Consider the following 18,440-nt stretch of genomic DNA (forward strand, 5'->3'; position numbering starts at 1 on the left):
AATAATTATGTCCTGAAATTTTTTTTTTTATATATAAATAAAATATTTTTAGGTAAGGTGTCACAATATTTATTATCACTTTATTAGTCTCTTATTCTTAGAAATAATACCATCTTACATAAAACAAACAAACAAACAAACAAATCCACACATCAAAGTTTTCAACATGGGCTTTTATATTGTATTCGGAAAAATTTAAACAACAGAACAATTGCTTGTCAAAGTCGCATTTATTTAAATAAGTAATATATATATATATATATATATATATATATATATATATATATATATATATATATATATATATATATATATATATATACATACATACATATCAAATAAAAGCTATATAAAATATAAATAAATCTCTGTTACGCTAATTAAACAACAATAAAAAAATAAAAAAATAAATAAGTTGTAGAATGTTGCGTATAGGACAGTTGTGTAAAAGAAAGTCGTAGCGCTTTGTGCGTCATTACTCTTGCTGTAACCAAGTGGACTGATGATTAATCCGCGGACTTTTGCACCCCCCACCCCGTCTGACTGCGCTGTCATTGGACGTTCTCACTGTCAATCACGCCAAGCAATCCCACCTCCTGAGGTTTTAAACGCGTCCCAAAGTAAGACAAACTATTCAACCTGTAGCTCGGGAAAGGACAGTACATCCCACGCAGTGGAAAGAGTGTATCACGACTACCATCATCTAGTCCGCGTGCTCTCCGGCACTATGAAAACGCACACATGTGAAGGAGAAACCCGCTGAGGACGAATTTATCTGGGAACAAACTTTTGGAATTTCCTGCAACTTTGGGACCTTTGCCAGTTCTTAAATTAATCTTGTCCGTAGTCTGTCAGTGGTCTTAATCGTCCAACGTCAGACAGAATGTATTGCCACAACCTGGTCCTTTTTGTGTTTTTGTATTCCCACGCGCTACTGATGATGATGTGCCTGCCACCAGCCTCAGCGCAGAAGTCCAGTGGTCCTCGGGTAAGTCCGTGCGCAACGCCGCTCTTTTACGCATTTGTCATTCTGATAACTTAAGTGCGTCATTCAAAGTTGTCAGTGTGACGCATAAAGTGCTTATACTGTATCAATGTCGATGCGTTATGCTAAAAAGAATAATATTGCAATATTCTGATAATGTTTCCATGTATGAAAATAAAGTCATTAAATCAAAGTGCCACATTTAAGAATCACAATATAGTGTTGACTATTAGTTCTTACGTATTGTGATACTCAGTAACACTAGAAAGCACAACAAACCATTTTGTACAGCATCTTTTTGCTGCCTTATACAGTGACACTGACTTATATTGCATTGCATCCTGAACACCAGGGCAACTCATTCTCCGTCCTTACTTAATTAGTTTTATACATATTAGTTGCTTTTAGTAGGGTAAACTTTCTAGAATGCATAATAACCCAACATCATAGCATCTTTTGGTGATTCAGCTGAATAGTTGGGTTTTGCTTGCTGAGGCACATTGTCAGTGAGACTTGAGTACACCCATTGACCTTTTGTCATAAAGGTCTTTTGCTTCCTGTGCACCCCTCTGTGCCCATAGAAAAGAGGACCATTGCCTTTCCAATGCAGCATTTCATACGATTTCAACAAAGACAACTGTGTGGAGTATTTCTTTCTGCGGCTGGATCAGTTTGCGAGCAATATTGAATAGTTGAGCTATATGATGTCTTTAATAAATGACCTGGGATTTCAGTTTGTGTCAAGGTGAGGAGCTGTTGACCTTAACACCCTTTTTGTTTTAGTTGTAAAGTTTTACAAAATGACAATTAAGGAACTTGCATGTGTGATTAATAACCCTAACCGGTCAAGGCATGAAAACCTGCCCCAGAAATCGAATTGCCGCAGCAGTCTTTTATGTCCTCAAGTATTTGAGCAATTCAGATAGAAGAATGGTTTGTCAAGATTGCCGCAGAGCTCTTGTGGCAAATGTCCATTCAGTTGTGCGCTGAGACCATTGAGATTGACCATTGAGAGTGAAAGTGAGTACAAATCAGAAAGAGAGCAGAAGAGAGAAATTTGTGGATGCTGCTGAGGTATTGTAATACTTGTGGTTGGAGGGGGTGGTCGGTATAAAAATCTGATGCACACACACACACACACAAGTTGGGTTTCACACGCATTGTTTATTGGGGACATTCCATAGACGTAACGGTTTTTATGCTGTTCAAACACCTAAACCCCTGAACCTACCCATCACATAAAACTTTCTGCTACTTTAGATTTTCAAAAAAAGATCATTCTGTAAGATGATTCCTCATTGGGACCAAAAAAATGTCCCCTCAAGGTCAAAATGTACTGGTATTACTATATTATATATTACTGTTACGTTTTGTGTGATGGGTAGGTTTAGTGTAAGGGGAGAAAATGTACAGTATAAAAACCATTATATCTATGGAGAGTCCCCCAAAAAATAGTGAACCAGATATGTGAGTGTGTGTTGCTATATCTATCTCCAAAAATGAACAGAGTAAAAAAAATACTGAGAAGATGAAAAAAAAAAATTGTCTTCAGGAAATATTTTCCAAACCAGTTAATCTGCATGGAACACCTCATTGAGATATATAACTAGGTCTTAAAAGTGTATCAAATAAATTCCTTGGGAGTCCAACTCTTAACTCACATCACACACATTTATGGCCCTGCATCTAAATGTCTTTCTTAATTATGAATGAGAAACGACTATGCATTTTGATAACGGAACCAGAGTTTTTGCATGATTAAATTGTGGTGCTCATTATTGAGAGTGGTTTAGAAGAATTGAAAAGCATTCATCTTTGTCATTAATGACTTTGTCCGTTTTCTGTACTTATGCAGCCGTTTTCTCATTTTTCTTGCCATTAACACACACAGACTTTTATCTCTTGCGATATAATATCTGCTTACTTATTTTATTTTGGCAAGAACTCTACTGACTGAAATGCACTGTAATAGTAGCCACTGTGTGCGTGTGTGTGCGTGCGTGTCTGTGTGTGTGTGTGTGTGTGTGCTTCGACCTGAATGCACACTGACTCATGGGGACTCGTGTCACCTTGGGGACCTAAATTGAGTTCCCCATGAGGAAACAAGCTTATAAATCATACAGAATAATTTTTTTTGAAAATGTAAAAATGCCTGTAGTTTTGTGTGATGTGTAGGGTTAGTGTAAGGGGAGAAAATATACAGTTTGTATAGTATAAAAACCATTATGTCTATGGAGAGCCCCCCCAAAAATAGTGAACCAGACGTGTGTGTGTGTGATGTGTTGTGCTCAACAGCAGAAAGCAGTGCAGAAATATCTCCACAGTGCTAAAACATCCTTCATCGTCCTCATCTAATCATTACAGGAGACCAGAAAGGTTGCGTTAAAAAAGCTATTAAAAAAATCTGGAGTTAAATGCTTCAAAAGTTCTCCTCCCTTCCGTGCCTCATTTGTAAAAGCTTATCTCTGAATGCTGTCAGCTCCAAGAACCCAAACGTTCACGAGGAGTAATGGCTGCGGTGCTGGGCTGGAAGACGTATTTGGGCCAATAACAGGATCGAGCTCTTTCCTGAAAGCCAATTGGGTGATTGGGTTTATATATAAAAAAGAAAAAGGAAAGAAAGGAATCGTCCCTTGACAGTAGAGGGATTTTAGGTTTCCTTTTCCACATTTAACATGAATTTAGCACACTTTTCCAGTCACATTAATTCAGAGCTCTTTGACCCAGCCAATTCTGACATGCCACAGACTTAGAAGATAATATTTTCGGAGGATTTAATTCTGTCAACATGCAGTGATGCGTCTGAGAACAGTGAATAAACCAACGTCTACTCGTTTTAAGATCTTTGGGTTGAAGTATCGTTTCTTTCTACTGGCGTCACCAAATGGATTTGCATAAATAATGACATGAAATAAACAAGTTTCTCCATTGGCTGGACACACAGACAGTCCTGCCCCCAATCTCGCGCGATTGGCTGTGTTTTTATAGTGCAACAGTGAATCAATCTCCATTAGAGTTGTCAGTGTATATAAGGCTGGTTAAGGTATTTTAGCATCAAACAAATTACACACTTAATCTGCTCCCGTGCAAAGGTCACTGCGAACTTTCGCTGTTATTTGCTTGTCTGACAAACATGATCCTCATGGTGACCTGACATTTAAAAAGACAACACAGAAAAAGAGAAATGAAACGTCACAGCTTGAGTACCACAATAGGAAACAACCGGGTTGTATACTGTAGGATTGTGTTACAACAGTAACAATAATTTTCAACAGAACACTCATGAGTCGTACAAGACCTATTTAGAGCACTTTAAAGAAATAGTTCACCCAAAAATGGAAATTCTGTCATCATTTATTCACCCTCAAGTTGTTCCAAACCTGTATGAGTTTCTTTCTTCTGCTGAACACAAAGGAAGATATTTGGAAAAATGTTTGCAACCAAGCAGATCAGGGCAGCCATTGACTACCATAGTGGGAAAAAAAATACTATGGTAGTCAATGGTTGCTCTATCTGCTTGGTTATCGACATCCTTCCAAACATCTTCCTTCGTGTTCAGCAGAAGAAAGAAATTCATACAGGTTTGGAACAACTTGAGGGTGACTAAACGATGAGGGAATTTCCATTTTTGGGTGAACTATCCCTTTAATATTCCTTTCCCTTTGAAGTATGGACTTAATAGAGTGTGAACTTTTTCCAACATGACAAAAACGCAGCCTAATCTGTTTTCATTTGGTAGTTCAATTAAAAGATACGACATAAGCATTCCCATACACTTTTCTCACAAATAGCTAGTATCCACACAAACAAATCATCATGACATTCTGGTTAAGCTGCCCTTTAAAAAAGAACATAAACTAATCTAACATAACCGTGATCGAAATGAAGGACACATAAGCGGTGTATACGACATACCTGCTCGAGTACATCACTGAAACCTTGTAAAGTCATGTAAAGAACAAACACAGCGAGGCGAGTGTGAGTTTCATGCCAAGACAACATTCTCCCGACTCCGCAGATGAGCGCCAAGCCCCCTGCCCCCCTCCTCTCTGCTTTTTTATTGGAGCAGCCCACATCACACCCAATGACCCAGTGATGCAGGTGTTAGTGTCGTGTGTGTTTGTGGGTGAGAGAGTTTATGTGGGAGTCAAGTATATAAGGTTCTTATCTGAATGTATTTCCAAAGAGTGATGTGTGTGTGTTGCACGAGTTCTATTTATAACTAGGCATCTAAGGCCTTGTTTACACCTGGTATTAAAGGAACACGCCGACTTTTTGGGACTTTAGCTTATTCACCGTATAACCCAGAGTTAGATAAGTCCATACATGCCATTCTCATCTCCGTGCGTGCCATAACTCTGTCTGACACACTCACTGCTAGCCTAGCTTAGCACAAAGATTGGAGGTAAATGGGTCCAGATAGCCTACTGCTCAATAAGTGACAAAGTTAGCACGATAGTTACATCGTGTACTAAGACCGACGGAAAATGAAAAGTTGTGATTTTCTAGACCGATATGGCTAGGAACTATTCTCTCATTCCTGCGTAATGATTAAGGAACGTTTCTGCTGTACCATGGGTGCAGCGGCGCAATGATATTACGCAGCGCCTGAAAATAGGCTAACTTCCGTCTACATAACCAACATGACAACCTGCTTGCACAGGGAGCGTGCTGGGGACTATTTTCAGGCGCTGCGTAATATAATTGCGCCGCTGCACCCATGGGACGGCAGCAAAGTTCCTTGATTACTATGCAGGAATGAGAATATAGTTCCTAGCCATATTTCTGTCGGCCTTAGCAAACAATGTAACTATACATATCCCAACATGTAAATAGGAAAATGTTGGAGTTATGTTGTCACTTATTGAGCAGTAGGCTAGCTGGAGCCATTTACCTCCAGTCTTTGTGCTAAGCTAGGCTAGCAGTGGGTGCGTCAGACAGAGTTATGGCACGCACGGAGATGAGAATGGTATTTATGGACTTTGGGGGATACAGTGAATAAGCTAAAGTCCCAAAAAGTCAGCATGTTCCTTTAAGATATGTTTTGGTCGATCGGATCACAAGTAGACGAGGGAGACACATTCACGTCTATTTTATCCACTTTCAACCACTTCTGTCCTGATTTCTTCTAGGGGAGGGTCTATGGGTGGGTAAATGTATGAGCTTTTTCAGTTCTACCAGAAAGACTCGGGAGGCCAGATGAAGTACAACGAAGTAACATATTTATTAACAGACCAGCAAGTATTATATTTAGAATTATTTGGCGTAGGCCCCGTCCGTAGCTCCCATCTCAGGGGCAACGGATTCTGCCTTTCCTGCCTGGAGGTATAGACAGGGTCCATCCTGGTGGTGGTGGGGAGGATGGAGGTAAATGTTGGCGTCAGCATCTGCGAACTCAGACATGTGTAAGTACCGATCTTTTATACTCTGAGTATTAGGACATGATTGGTTAGGTCGGATTTTAATGAGTGACGTAACATTGAATCTTCCTGGCAGAACTTACGCTAGAGCTTCATTTTTTTCATGCAATTTACATTATGAAAGCAATGGAAAGGTGACGATGGAAAAACACACCGACACACAGCTTTCGTTTCTGCTCTGAAAGCCGCTAGACCATGGTGAACACTGTGAGTGTGTGTTAGAAATCAACAGAACATTGTGCTTTGTACGTAATTCATCTTCAAACCAAACTTGGGTCTTTAGCTGAAGTCTAAATCCCATCTGGCTAGTGCACTTCCCATAATGTTTACACGCTAGGTCAGTAGGCGGAGAGTAGGCGTCTTTTGTGGCTGTTCGAACACATTTGACCACATGAGCGTTTACACTACAAAAGTAATCCGGTCAAATGTGTTTTCGACTACCTCTGGAAGTGGTCGAAAGTGGACAAGCTCAAAACGTTTTTGACCCCGTTTACACCTGTATTTAGCATCATCCACTTGTGATCCGATCGACCAAAAATGCATCTTAATACCAGTTGTAAACAGGGCCTAAATAGTCTAGAAAAGTAATCAGTCAGCAGGTCATTGTTTACCTTTAAATAACCCATGGCACACTGTACAGCATCAGCAGGTTTCGCTGTTCAACACTCTGTTGACAGTCTAGAGAGAATGTCCGTACAGCTGAGATGATGCAGATGGGATAGGAAAGCTTGCAGATTTCAATTCAAACAACTTGTACTGTCATAAAAATCATACCAGACTCACTATAATTTGGCAGAGGCTATGTGCCAAGTGTTCACACTTGGCATGTTTGGTTCTATTACAGTTTTTCTCAGTCGCTTTGGTACATTTCTCAGATCAGAATTGAAATTCTCAAAACTACCTGTTCAATTCTCACATCATTGTGTCACTTGTGCACATCAAAAAAGCAGTTTCTCATTTCTTTGAACAAGTTTCAAATGCTTGTGTACATCCATGCAAATGATTATGTAAAATTTTCTGCTGTTTCCTACATTATCAGTTGCTTATGTCATGTTGATCAAAATGTATTATAATGGGTCTCTGTTGAATAGTCTCACCCCCAACAACATTTAGGCATTAGTTCATAGCATAAGTCTTTACATGCAAAATGGTTGAACAAGTTGTCATAATATGTCAAGCATATTTCTATACATTTCCGTTAGACGTTCATATTTCTACTTTTGTTTTTCAGTTTTTTTTCCTTTGTGCTATGCAGTGCTGTCTTTTTCTCTCTGTATCGCAATGACATGGTCTCTCAACAAATTACAGTACAAACAGTAAAAGTGTAAATGTGAATCTTGTCCAGTCTCTTACAATCAAACTCACACATACACTGAGGTGTAACCAACAATTTACAATAATTGTCATCAAAACTTTAGCCATAGTTTACATCAGAACATCCCTCCAGAGTACACTGTTATATTGACAACATGACTAAGCAATTTGACTGTCTTATCCGTACACAATGATACAAGGACTTGTCATTCTGATGGCACTGACATGTTCATTGACACAGATATTTACTTTTGAGAGATGAACTAAGGATTTTGAGCAAGAGACTGACTTTTGCAGGTAATCCATGGTGTTTTGCTATTTGTACGAATTGTTTTGAGAAATGCACTTACTGTTTTGCAAATGTCGAGGATGATTCGAGAAATGTACCAAAGCGACTGAGAAAAACTGTAAAATGAACCCTGGTGCGATTGCTCCGGTAGTAAGGCTTAGTCCACACGTACAAGGGTATTTTTATAAACACCCTCAGTTTTTCCTTCCTCCGTTTTTAAAACAAATCGCATCGTCCACATGAAACCAACAGGTGGCGATATAATCCTAACCGTAAAGCCATGTTGGCCAATCAGAAGCCTAGAAAAAAGGTTATTGCCGGTTCCGGTTCTGACGTAACAAGCCAAAATCTCTGGTTTCAATGTCCACACGACACCACTGCAACCGGAGTTTCAAAAAAATATTCACCTTGGCAGGAGTTTTCAAAAAAGTTTGGTTACAGTGTCCGGATACTGCATTTGCATGTGGACGAACGGCCAAACCGCATAGAAAAACATGGCGTTTTGAAAATACCTGTGTTCATGTGGACAGGGCCTAAGTTTCATTTGAATAAGTGTGAACGCTGCCATCCGAACTCTGGTGCGCACCAAACAAGCGGACCAAGACCTCTGTAAAGATGGATCTTGGTCCACTTCCAAACAAACTCTGGTCCGGTTTGAATTAAATATTAAGGAACATGGACCAAATACATGCAAATGAGCCAAACCGAACCAAATTAACCAAAATCGGGGCAAGCGAACCAAACTATTTGGCAGGTTTGGTTTGATTAAAACTCTGTATTACTCTGGTTTCACAATACACATCGCTTTGAAGCAGCTTTACAGAAAGTCATACTTTTATGTCTATAATGCCTTTACCATAGAGCAAATTTTAGACTGATATGATTATGACGATATACAGAATAACAATGATACAATGATAACAGTGATCCTCTGCATTTGAATTGCTTTATTTAATTTATAATGTCGTCTAGCACATGTCTGAGCATTCAAGGCAATTAAGAGATTTAAATATTGGTCAGAAAAGCTCTAAGTCAGAGTAAGCGATTCTCAAAAAGTAATAGTGAAAATAGGATGGGTAGTCGCAGGTAAAAATCTGAAATGTCTGATGCTCAGGCACATGCCTGAATGTTCAAAAGTAATTAAGAGATTTAGATAATGTTTGTTTTTTTTGGGCTAAGCAAGAGTGTATGATTCTCAAAATGCATCAATGGATATACAACCAGTTGTCTTGAGTAAAAAATATGCATAACTAAGTACGTCAAAGTGATGACTAATGATTATTTGTTTGCACAACCTTTGAGTGCAACCCCCTAGTGTGTGTGTGTGTGTGTGTGTGTGTGTGTGTGTGTGTGTGTGTGTGTGTGTGTGTGTGTGTGTGTGTGTGTGTGTGTGTGTGTGTGTGTGTGTGTGTGTGTGTGTGTGTGTGTGTGTGTGTGTGTGTGTGTGTGTGTGTGTGTGTGTGTGTGTGTGTGTATGTGCATCATGTTTCCAGACTAAATTACACTAGGCAGACAGCAGAGTTGGACAAGGACTGGAGCGGACAGAGAGAGAGATAGTGTGAGCAAGACAGAACTAGATAGTCGAGTAAAGAGAGAGAAAATGTGTGTGTGAGGGACAGAGAACAAGTTGGGAGACAGAGTCAGTGGACAAAAGGCTGTTCTCCCTGTGTGGGCCAAAAGTAGCGCTGTGTGCTTGATATACAGTGAGCGACAGCTGGGATTTGGATAAGGAAGGTTTTCTGACAGAGAGAATGTGTTCTGGGTCAGTGCTATGGCATTTTGCTGTGGAGAGATAGCAGTGGCTATCAGCATTTAATGATACGGCTTTCTTTGAGAAAATACCAGAGATTACCAGCCTCCCAGAGGCTTCAATTACAGACCGATAAAAGTAGTGTCTCTTTTGCCTCACCGGACAGCCATTAGTCACCACATAGCAGATTTCATCAACTGAAAAGCACATCACAAATTTGCTTTATTGGGATCCTGAAGAGGGATCTTCCCTCAGCTGTGTGTTTTGTTGATGTCTACAGAACTTATTGTGCTGCTGAAATGGACAAACAACATTTACTGGTTATTTAGTCTGCATGTTTTCATTTGTTGCTACAAACTCGTGGGACAAATAACCAAAAGCATTTGGTAAACAACAAATTCCTACAAAGAATGTAAGAAAACTTTGATTGTTGATTGTTGTATGTTTGGATGTCTGTCTGAAAAGTGTAGATGGTTTGCAAACCAAAAGTATATATTTTTTCCCAACAAATGATATAATGTGAAAACAAACAGGGATTTATAGCTTATAGTAATTCATACTTTCTATGTGGTTCCCCATGAGGACTTCATTGATGTGGTTAGCTATAGAGTTGTGTAATGTACGTAGGCCAGTAAGAGCTGTGCATGTAAGAGGCGTGCTAGTGACTGATTCTAGAGGCTGGATCAGTGTTAGTGAGCCTACCTCCCTCGCCGGAGACACCGGTTTGAATCCGGCTGCAGTCGTTAATGTCCTTGTTAGCGTGCATCTTCCTATCCCAGAAACCCCGGTTCGAAATCCCGGTCAGAGCTGGTCGAGTAAGACCAGATACATTTGGTGCTGTGACCCGGACCATAGGTCAGTGAGAGCTGTGCGTGTAAACCTCACTCCCCTGGTCTCAAGAGGTGCGCCAGTGGCTGCGGCCTTGTCAAAGTGCAGCCGGAGACCCCGGTTCGAATCCCGCTCTAAGCGGTTCAAGTACGACCGGTTACATTTGGTGCCGTGACCCGGTTAGAAGTGAGGTTTAGGGGGGGAGTGTAACAGACATAGGTCAGTAAGAGCTATGCATGTAAACCTCACTCCCCTGGTCTCAAGAGGCACGCTAGCGGCTGCGGTTTTTAGCCTCCTTGTTAGCGTGCTCGCCTCCTATGCAGAAACCCCAGTTTGAATCCCGCTCGAAGCAGTTTGAGTACGACCAGTTACATTTGGTGCCCTGACCCAGATAGAAGTGAGGTTTAGGGATGTAGGTCTCAAGAGGCGCGCTAGCTGCTGCGGTCTTTAACATTCTTGTTAGCGCACACGCCTCAGAATTTTTTTCCACCGAACCGAACCCTAGGTTTTGCACTATGCGCGCTCCGCTGGTCGAACGTAATGACGCCGCCGTTGATTAGGCTACGGGAAGGTGTTTACTAGGTGGACCGTTCGAATCCAGTAGGCTGTGAGAAAGTGAAAATGGAACTCATGAACAGAAAACTTGGCAGTACTTTAAGTCAAAAGAAAGGCGATTCAAGTCGAGCTACATGTTCAATTTGCAATGCCCATTTGTCTCGTGGTGGCAAGGACCCTAAACAATAGCCACTGTTAAAACATTTGCATATGAAACATCCGAAAGAATACGATTTGTGCATGAAGGAATACAGACAGCAGCCAAAATGCAGCAACTTCAGGTAGCAGGCCTACCTCAATCCACAACTTGTTTTTTTAAGTAACATTTCTAAGTGATGTGGGTTAGTCTGGAGAGCAGTCTGTTGACAGTTAAACCCGCAGCAGAAAACAACCTCTCAATCCTTCTGTCTCCGCAGCGCGCCTCCTGCTCTCCTCGTTGTGTTGTTCTGTGAAACAGAGGGCGACTCGGAGTAATTGTTCTATAAACCATCAGGAAACAGCGGCGAGTAGAACATACATGACAATGTTTATTTTAGTAAACTTGACCAAAACCACACTACCAAAAGCCTTAAACAAGGCTTCAGATGGCACTGATGTCCCGGGAATACAGAGAGAACGCCTCGCTAAAGTGGCCAGCCTCGGGAAGCGCCGTTCATTTGCTTTCCACCAGTCAGGAGCTTGTACTACTGCTGTATTTTTCTGTCGAAATGGTCCCACACAGTAAGCTTTTCCATTGCTTCATTTTGCTATATCTGGTTTGTGGTTGCACATGTCGACGCGCTCCGTGAGTGAACAAATAACCCTATACAGCATATTTTTCTTTAACCATGCAGCAAAGAAACAAAACAAAAAAGCTTTAAAAACATTTAAACCGTTTAGCTGATAGTATTAATCGGTCAAAGTTCTTACTTTCGGTTAACGGTTAAACTGTCAATAGCATAGGCCTACACTGCTGTGGAAGTTGTTTACTTCATTAATGTGTTTCCTGTGATAATGGACTGAGGATGGGAGTAGGATTCGGTATTCAGTTTCGGATTCGGCCGAATCTTAAACAGTGGATTCGGTATTCGGCCAAACCCCAAAAATCTGGATTCGGTGCATCCCAACCCAGAACAAAACGTCTCAGGTTATGACTATAACCATAGTTCCCTGAGAAGGGTGACGTCACGTCCAGGAAAGGATAAATATACATCCGGTCCGATCGCACTTCAGCTAAACTGCCTAAGCAAGGGATCACAGGGATGCAGGGATATTGGCAAAGGGACGCAGTGTTTCGTTCCTTTCTCAGGGAACTATGGTTATAGTCATAACCTGAGACATTCCCTTTCAAGGGAACTTCACACTGCGTCCACTAGGGATAGCTCTGGGAACGAAATACCAAAACGCCATAATACCAAATGCCTGCCGTGTGAAACTGTGGCACATTCAAGACAGGAGCACTGAAGAACCTGGAGCACATTCCAGGTCAAGATCATAGTATCTCACAAACGTAAGAGGCGAGGACCGACCGCATCGCAGACTTCTTTGAGGGAAATCCCCGATACCAAGGCCTTAGAGGCCGCCATACTCCTAGTAGAGTGGGCTCTGACAGCTAAGGGACACTGCTGACCAGAAGACCCATAAGCCAGTGAGATAGCCTCGACTATCCACTTGCTCATTGTATGTTTGGATGCAGGGAGACCCCTGTTCTGAGGTCCAATACAAACAAACAATTGATCCGCTTTCCTCCACAGGGCAGCTCTGTGGACATAAGCATCCAGTGCTCGCACTGGACATACAAGGTTCAATCTTTCCTGGTCTGGATTAACAAATGGAGGAGGACAGAGTGCTTGCAGCACTATAAGCCGTGGAACATTGGTTAACACCTTCGGAACATACCCTAATCTAGGGTAAAGGAAAGCTTTAACCATCCCTGTTGCAAACTCCAAGCACGAAGGGGATATTGATAAGGCCTGAAGGTCTCCTACTCTCTTAATAGAAGAGATGGCAAGAAGGAAGATGGTTTTCAGAGTCAGAAACTTTTCTGAGATGATGTCAATTGGCTCGAACGGAGCCGCAGATAAACCTTCCAACACTATAGCCAAATCCCAAGTAGGAACTCTAGTGCGCACCGCAGGCCTCAGCCTCCTAGCGCCACGAAGGAAACGAGTTACCAACGGGTTCCTCCCCACAGTAATACCATCCACATGGGCATGGTAAGCAGAAATAGATGAAACATACACCTTTAGTGTAGCAGGGGACAACCCAGAAGAGAAACGCTCTTGTAGAAAATCTAGCACTGAACCAACAGGGCAGTTGACTGGATCTAACTGTCATTCTTGTCATCAAGAAGTGAACAACCTCCACTTCAGGGCATATAGTCTCCTCGTGGACGAAGCTCTGGAGCTGAGAATGGTCTCCACTACCTCGGTAGAGAGACCAGACTCTATGAGCTCGGTCCCCTCAGCGGCCAAACCCACAGGTTCCACATTTCTGGGTGGGGGTGAAATATTGAGCCCTCCGCCTGAGATAGAAGATCCCTCCTGATCAGAATCTTCCAGGGTGAGCCATCGAGCAGTGCTACGAGGTTCGAGAACCAAATCCTGCTCGGCCAGTAAGGAGCTACTAGCAGTAGACTTATCCCCTCCCGGCGAACTTTCTCCAGAACTCCCTGGAGCAGAACAACTGGGGAATATGCGTACAGATGCCGCCTCGCCCACGTCTGTACCACGGCATCCAGTCCCAGAGGAGCTGGATGTGTCAACGAGAACCAGAGTGGACAGTGCGTCATATTCTGAGACGCAAACAGATCCACTACCGCCTGGCCGTAAATCTCCCAAATGAGCTTCACCACCTCTGGGTGAAGTCTCCATTCCCCTGGCCTCAGCCCCTTTCTTGACAGGATGTCCGCTCCTATATTCTGGGCCCCCGGAATAAAGATTGCTCTCAAGGAGAGTAACTTCCCCAGAGACCACAAGAGGATCTGGTGCGCTAGCTTGCACAATGGGCGCAAACGCAGACCCCCCTGGCGATTTACACAGGAGAGCACCGATGTGTTGTCCGTACGGACCAACACATGATGGCCCCTCAGGTCCGGGAGGAAACATTTCAATGCTTTGAAAACTGCCATCATCTCCAGGCAGTTGATGTGCCACGAAAGATGATGGTCCCCCCACAGACCCTGAGCTGAGCGGCCTTCGATTACCGCTCCCCAGCCCGTGAGAGAGGCATCTGTCATCAGGGTGACTCGACGACATTGTGCCCCCAATACAGGACCTTGGGACAGGAACCAGGCTTTCTTCCATATGACCAAGGCGCGGAGACAACGCCGTGTGATCTTGATCATACAAAAAGGGTTCCCCCTCGGGGAAAACCCTCTGGTCCTGAGCCACCACTGTAAGGGTCTCATGTACAGCAGGCCAAAAGGAATCACGTTGGATGCCGCTGCCATTAACCCCAGCAACTTTTGAAACTGCTTCACAGTGAATGACTGGCCTATTTTCACTCTCTTTACAGCTGACAGAATCGCAGCAATGCGTGTGGGTGAAAGCACTGCCCGTATTGCTACGGAATCCCAAACCAAACTGGTCCTCTGTACTGGAGAAAGCACACTCTTCTTCGCGTTCAGCCTCAACCTCAACTATTGAATATGAGCGAGGACGACATCTCGATGCCGAACCGCCATCTCCTGTGACTGTGCCAGGATCAGCCAGTCGTCTATATAGTTCAGAATGCGTATGCCCTGCAGCCTGAGCGGGGCCAGAGCTGCATCTATGCATTTCGTGAACGTGCAGGGTGAAAGACCTAGACCAAATGGAAGAAACCAATACTGGTACGCTTTGTCCCCGAAAGCGAACCTCAGGAACTTCCTGTGTTGTGGAAGGATGGAGACATGGAGGTATGCGTCCTTCAGATCTATTGTGACAAACCAATCCTCGGATCTGATTTGGGTCACAATCTGACTTAGCGTCAGCATCTTGAATTTTAATTTTCTGACTGTACAATTCAGACGACGAAGATCTAATATAGGACGCAACCCTCAATCCTTTTTTGGAACTAAGAAGTACCGGCTGTAAAAACCCGACCCTCTGTTCTGTACAGGGACCTGTTCTATAGCCTCTTTTTTAACAAGGTTTCCACTTCCTGTTCCATTATCAGAGCCTGCTCAGGGTGTACTGATGTTAACAGCACTCCGTTGAATCGAGGTGGGTGGAACCCAAACTGAATTCTGTACCCCTTTTCTACCGTCTGCAGGACCCATAGCGATATATTTGGTAGACGTTTCCATTCTGCCAGAAAATCTACTTAGGGAACCAGCCTCTCGAGGCTGGTCTCTGATATTTCCACTGCAACCATCTCGGTGGCCTGAAGCATACTGGCAGCACCTAACCGATCTAGCTGCGTTTCTAACCTCCTTGGAGGCTGCGAGTGTGACACCTTGTCCTGTGGACGCCGAGTCACGAGCTCGCTGGAAACCGCTGCGCCGCGAAGCACCAAGGGTGGCGGGGTTGGCAGAACGGTCCCCTGAGGGCAACGAAGTGGAGTGGGCGCCGTATACTGAGGTGAACACCAATCCACCGCGCGGGGGGGCGCCCTCGGAGACCTGACGCTGCTGGGGTCAGGACATCTTTTGGCCTGAAGCCTTCTGCGCCTGCAGCACTATCCCTCAGGTCGGTCTTCGGCTTAGAAGGCTTCGGCTGAGAGTGCCGACCTGGCCCACCGTATCTCTGAGGTGGAGCACGAGATGCGACACTCTCTTTTTGCTGCTGCCTGTATGAAGAGCTAGACGGTTGGGGCTGCTCACGCCCAGCAGCCCCAGAGGGTTGGTGGCGGTGCGGAAGATTTTTTTTAAATGCCTCCGCTTGTTTCTTATTCTCCTGAAATCTGTCGTCGACTATATTTACAGCGTCGCCTAACAAACCAGCAGGTTCAACTGGCGCATCAAGGAGAAAAGCCCTGTCTATGTCTTTAATGTCAGACAAATTGAGCCACAGATGTCTCTCTGTCGCCACCAAGGCTGCCATAGACTGCCGAATTGCTCTAGCGGTCTCCTTGGTGGCTCTCAGAGATAAATCTGTGGCCCGACGCAATTCGCGAACTGCCTCAGGGCTCACCATTTCACCGCCATCCGAATCCCCCAGCAGTTCAGCCTGGTACGCTTGCAAAATACTCATTGTATGCAAACACGCACCAGCCTGCCCTGCTGCCATGTACGCTTTCCCCACCAGCCCTGATGTTGTTTTTAATGGCTTAGTGGGGAGCGTGGGGGCCTTCATGGACGATGCTGAAGCAGGGGACAGATAACTAGCAAGTGTCTGATCTACTTTAGGCATCGCCCCATAACCATATTCCTTCAGCCCCCTTATATAACTATATGTTTTAACTTGAGGGCTGAAGAGACGTGATGAATATGGTTTCTTCCATGATCTACACAGCTCGCTGTGTAAATCAGGAAAGAAAGGAAGACCCCATGGTGAAGGTGACACATTTGATGACAAAAAGTGCTCGTCTAATTTGCTTTTAGGACGAGCGCCTTGTTTCTCGGCTGGCTAATCAATATTTAACTTCGCCACAGCGCGAGTAATCACCTCCACCAGCTCTTCCTGTGCTGGGGAAAGAGATGGCGAATCATCTTCCCCCAATCCGACGCTCATCGCATCCACCTCCTCAGAGCTGGAGTGTTGAAGCGACGGGCTCTCACTCTGGGCGGAAAAAGCCGCGGCGCGGCTTCCGACACCAGAGATTGAGTGACAGATCTCTCGGGTGAAGGCAGAGAAAGAGAGCTTGCGCCCGTCTCAAACCCCGCCGAGAAATCCATCTGCGATCCCCATGATGTCCTTCTCCGCTGTGCCTCGGCAACAGCGGGTCCAGAACCAGAGGGAACACGATCCTGATCACCCTTCTCGAAGAGTGACAGGCGGGAGCGGAGCATGCGAAGCGGCAGCTTCTCACAATGCTCACAATCAGCCCCCTCGAAGGCTGATAGAGCATGCTCCTCTCCCACACACATCACACACAAATCATGTGTATCTCCACCCGTAAGGAAACAGGGACACGGAGGAGTACACTGTTTGAATACGGATGTGTTCGCCATTTTTAAACTGAGACTTATTGTGCTTTTGACGGACAACAATAAATAGACAGAGACAGTTTTCACACAGATCGCTTAGCTGAGGCAGAAAAGCTGAAGTGCGATCGGACCGGATGTATATTTATCCTTTCCTGGACGTGACGTCACCCGCCCGTGACGTTCACTCTCGCCATTGGCTGAGTTGACATACGTGCATCAAACGCTATCACGCTGTGGGCGTTCCCAGAGCTTTCCCTAGTGGACGCAGTGTGAAGTTCCCTCGAAAGGGAACCAGAAGCCCTAGAACTCAGATCAAGACTAGACACCCCAAATCATGGACTGGGATTAACCAAGAACCAGATCTAGCCTTGTTGCTCCAAGAACAGACCTAGAGAGTGGAATTCAATTGGAACTCAATGAATTTGATTGATAGTTGAGGGCACTGTGTCAAGGGCGTTCAGAACTTTGAACTTTTTATAAAAATTGGTAGCAAACATGTAATGTTTTTTTTAAGATATCATATTTTCTGTCAGGACCACTATCGTCAAAGATGATTGACAAGTAGCATACAGTTTGGATTGGTGGTATTGTTCCGTTCTGAGAAAGAACTCCCTGCCCATCCATGAGTCTGAGCCCCGAATATTATCTAAGCCCTGATTGTAGGGCGTTAGAAGATCAGTTAAATACACAGGAGCTAAACCGTTTAGGGCCTTATATCAGTAGCAATACTTTATAATTGATACGGAACTTAATAGGTAAACAGTGTAGAGATGATCAAATTGGTGTTATATGATCATATTTTCTTGACCTGGTAACAGCTGCATTTTGGACTAATAGTAACTTGTTTATTGAGGATACAGGACAACCAGCTAGTAATGCATTACAGTAATCTAGTGTAGAGGTCATGAATGCATGAATTCAATTTTCTGAAACAGATAGCATAGTGATATTTCTTATTCAATATTTTGTAAGATATGAAATATGATTTTAGTTTTTTAAGTTTCTGTCAAATATAACACCCAGGTCTTTAACTGTAGAGGATGAAGTAACGGTACATCCTTTTAAATGCAAAGTGTATTCTAAGAGATTCTGTGTACAGGTTTTTAGTCCAATAAGTAACACCTCAGTCTTCAAAAATCCAATATTTAATCGCCTGTTCCTTCCTGTTTTTTTTTTTTTTGGGGGGGGGGGGGGGGGGGGGGGATCAGTCAGTGATATTCACCAGAAGATTCATGTCTGTTTCTTAGCCA

At 43.6% G+C, this 18,440-nt stretch overlaps 1 protein-coding gene across 15 annotated transcripts in view; it reads left to right on the top strand.

Annotated features, from left to right (window-relative positions):
• The first annotated feature begins 572 nt into the window (after nucleotides 1-572).
• The window catches only part of smoc1 (SPARC related modular calcium binding 1), a 103,035-nt gene continuing 85,167 nt past the window's right edge, over nucleotides 573-18,440 (top strand). For 9 of the 15 annotated variants that reach the window (XM_079833885.1, XM_079833882.1, XM_079833891.1 and 6 more), the window contains exon 1: nucleotides 592-988. In XM_079833885.1, coding sequence (XP_079690011.1) covers nucleotides 884-988 — 105 coding nt within the window. In that variant the 5' untranslated portion in view covers nucleotides 592-883. Of the gene's footprint in view, nucleotides 989-18,440 lie in introns of all 15 variants that reach the window. The other 6 variants (XM_079833886.1, XM_079833883.1, XM_079833888.1 and 3 more) reach the window with 5 other exon arrangements.

The sequence above is a fragment of the Gobio gobio genome, assembly GCF_949357685.1.
Source record: "Gobio gobio genome assembly, chromosome: 13".
NCBI lineage: Eukaryota > Metazoa > Chordata > Actinopteri > Cypriniformes > Gobionidae > Gobio > Gobio gobio.